This window comes from Eimeria mitis, genomic scaffold, assembly GCF_000499745.2.
Source record: "Eimeria mitis Houghton genomic scaffold, Emh_scaff108, whole genome shotgun sequence".
NCBI lineage: Eukaryota > Apicomplexa > Conoidasida > Eucoccidiorida > Eimeriidae > Eimeria > Eimeria mitis.
Window position 1 is genome coordinate 12,000 of NW_013567475.1, and position 2,979 is coordinate 14,978.

At 53.0% G+C, this 2,979-nt stretch overlaps 2 protein-coding genes across 2 annotated transcripts in view; both read left to right on the forward strand.

The window, feature by feature from the left end:
• EMH_0080800 (uncharacterized protein) overlaps window positions 1-938 on the forward strand; it is a gene marked incomplete at both ends in the record, with an annotated part of 2,268 nt that extends 1,330 nt beyond the window's left edge. Inside the window, one exon of the mRNA XM_013494225.1 lies at window positions 1-938. Within this exon, the coding sequence (XP_013349679.1) occupies window positions 1-938 (938 nt within the window).
• Window positions 939-1,624: 686 nt separating this feature from the next.
• Window positions 1,625-2,979, forward strand: part of EMH_0080910 (uncharacterized protein) — a gene marked incomplete at both ends in the record, with an annotated part of 3,098 nt that continues 1,743 nt past the window's right edge. The window contains 2 exons of the mRNA XM_013494226.1: window positions 1,625-1,712; window positions 1,807-2,072. Coding sequence (XP_013349680.1) covers window positions 1,625-1,712; window positions 1,807-2,072 — 354 coding nt within the window. The remainder of the gene's footprint in view (window positions 1,713-1,806; window positions 2,073-2,979) is intronic.

Consider the following 2,979-nt stretch of genomic DNA (forward strand, 5'->3'; position numbering starts at 1 on the left):
CCAGTGGTTTGTGTCGTCGTGGGCTGCGTAGGGGCCCCCGGGTGGGTTCGTTGGGGGCCCTGTGTGAGGTCGACAGCCTGCTGCGGCCTACCCCTTTGGGTTTAACTTCTGCTGGGGCCTCTGCTTTGTCTGTGTGCGTGGCCAGCAGCAAACTGAATATGAATGCTTACGAGCATACAGCTCTGCTGGTGGGGGCCTTCTGTCTCTCCTTCTCTGGCTTTCTAGGCGCAGCAGCACTGCACCATAGGGGGCCCCCAACACCCACGCCTACTTCACCCACAACGGGCGGCGGGGGCCCCCAGGGGGGGGCCCTGCTGGGGACCCTGGGGGGCCCCCAAGGGGCCCACCGAACAACAGTGGGTACTATGAACGAATATAACCAGGGGCCCCTACACGGACTGCATGGAGAGGGGCCCCCCTTCTTGGGGCCCCTCTGCGATGCCACTGCTGCTGACCTCAGGCTGGGGCGAGCTGTGCTGCGTTGGCTGCAGCAGAAGGAAGAAGAGAGGGACAAGGGGGGCCCCCCAAGCCCAACCCAACACAACGCCAGCAGCAGCAGCAGCAGCAGCAGGAGCAGCAGCAGCAACGACAGCAGCAGCAGCAGCAGCAGCAGCAGCAGCAGCAGGGAAGAGTTCGCTAGCTGCTGCATGCATACATTCAGCAGCAATACAGCCATCTGTCTACCAGAGATCGATGCGGGGGCCCTCTGCCAGGTTTGTCCCCTTTCAGTACCCATCACAGTACCCTCTTCTGGGGGGCCCCCCTCAAAGCAGCGGCAAAGGGGCCCCCGCAAACGTAGGGGGGCCCCCACAGACAGGGCCCACCCCTATAGGGGGCCCCCCTCAGAGGGACGCCGCGAGGCCCCAGCTGTACCCACCAGTACCCACATCACACGGGGCGGCAGACGTTCTGTACCCTCCCCTCTATTCGACCTATAAAATAAAAGGGGGGGGCCCCCAGGGGGGCCCCCTTGGGGGCCCCCAGGGGGGCCCCCAAGGGGGCCCACCTGAACATTCATTACACCCTCAATGGGGGCCCCTATGGTCTGCTGTACCCACCAGTACCCACATCACGGGGGCAGGCGTACACTCTGTACCCTCTTATCTACTTGACATATAAAATAGAAATGGGGGCCCCCCTGGGGGCCCCCTACAAAATCTAGTACCCTTTAAAAAGGGGGGGCCCCCATAGGGGCCCCCCGTTCATGTCAGGGCCCCTCAGTGTACGGGGGTTTGTGAGCGCAGCGAGAGGTATTCTGCCTCTACCTATGAGGGGGGCCCCCTTGGGGGCCCCCTACTGGTGCCCTTTCAGGGGGCCCCCACTGGTGACCACTCGGGGGAACCCTAGGGGGCCCCCCCAGGGGGCCCCCCTACTGGTACCCTTCTAGGCGCCCCGTAGGGGCCCCCTGGGGGCCCCCTAGGGGCCTCTCAGCGCATCCGTTTTAACCGCGGGGGCCCCCCAGGGGCCCCCAAGCAACAGGTATCTTTTATGACGTGAGGAAAGGGGAGAGCAGCAGAACAGAGTGGGGGGCCCCCAGGGCCCCCCCCCCGGTAACTGCTGCTGACGGGGGCCCCCCGGGGGGCCCCCTCAGGGCCTCGTTAGTACCTCTGGCCCGTCTGGCCCAATGAGGATGGTTTCTTCAAACTGCGCGGAGCTGCAGCAGCAGCAACAGCAGCAGCAGCAGCAGCAGCAACAGCAGCAGCAGCAGCACAGTGAGGGCCACAGCAGGGGCAGCAGGAATCACAGGGTCAACAGCAGCAGGTACTCCAACAGCAGCAGCAGCAGCTGCTGCTGCAACAACGCCAGAGCGTGCAGCAGCAACGTCATGCGCAGCAGCAGCAGGTGCAGCAGCAGGTGCAGCAATACACTTAGCAGCAGCTGCAAAAGCAGCAGGCCCAGCAGCAGCAGCAGCAACAGGCCTAGCAGCAGCACCAGCTGCCGCTCGTTATGGCTACCACCAGCAGCAGCAGCAGCAGCAGCAGCAGCAGCAGCAGCACCAGCTGCCGCGTTATGACCAGCAGCAACAGCAGCAGCAGCAGCAGCAGCAGCAGCAGGAGCAGCAACAACATACGGTAGTTTGTTTGTGGCCTGAACGGTCCACTGGTCTTTGTTTATTTTAAATTCTGTTTGTTGGGGGCAGACCACTGGTTCTACTGTAAACGCGAGGCCCCTGTACATACACCCCACGGGGTACGGGGCCCACCTGTGGTGTATCTGCATACAAACCCTAAACCCTAAACCCTAAACCCTAGACCCTAAACCCTAGGAATTAGAGAGATAGAGAAAGGAGAGAGAGAGAGAACAGAAGCAGAGATAGAGAAAGAGATAGTAAGATAAAGATATGTATATAAGTATGTTTAGATAGATAGATAGAATATAATATATAAAAAATAAAAATAAAAATAAAAAACATGAAGACACACAAATAAATATAAACAAAGACAAAAAGAAAAGACAAACAAACAGAAATAAAAACAAGAAAAAATAAATAAATATACAAAAATAAATACAAACAAATACAGAGACAAACATAAACGCGGAGAAAGAAAAACAGAGACAGACAAAAATATATAAAAAAAAAAAACAAATAAAATGAGGGGAGAAAATAAATAAAAAAAAAAGAAATAGATACAGAGACAGAAAGAGACAAATATATAGATGGAGATAGAGACAGACAGAAAGACAAACAACAACAGAGATAGGAGCATGAAGATAAAAGAATAAAATAAAATAAAATAAAATAAAATAAAATAAAATAAAATAAAACAAAAGAGAGACAGTGACAGAGACAAAAAAACAAAAGACAGAAAGAGAAACGAAAAAAAAAAAACAAAAAAAGAGACAAAAAAAAAAGAAAAAGAAAAAAGAGAAACAAAAATAAATAAAAATAAATAAAACAAATAAATAAAAATAAATAAACATGAAAAAAAAAAAAAATAAAAAAAAAAAAAAAAAAAAAAAATAAATTACAATGGGGGG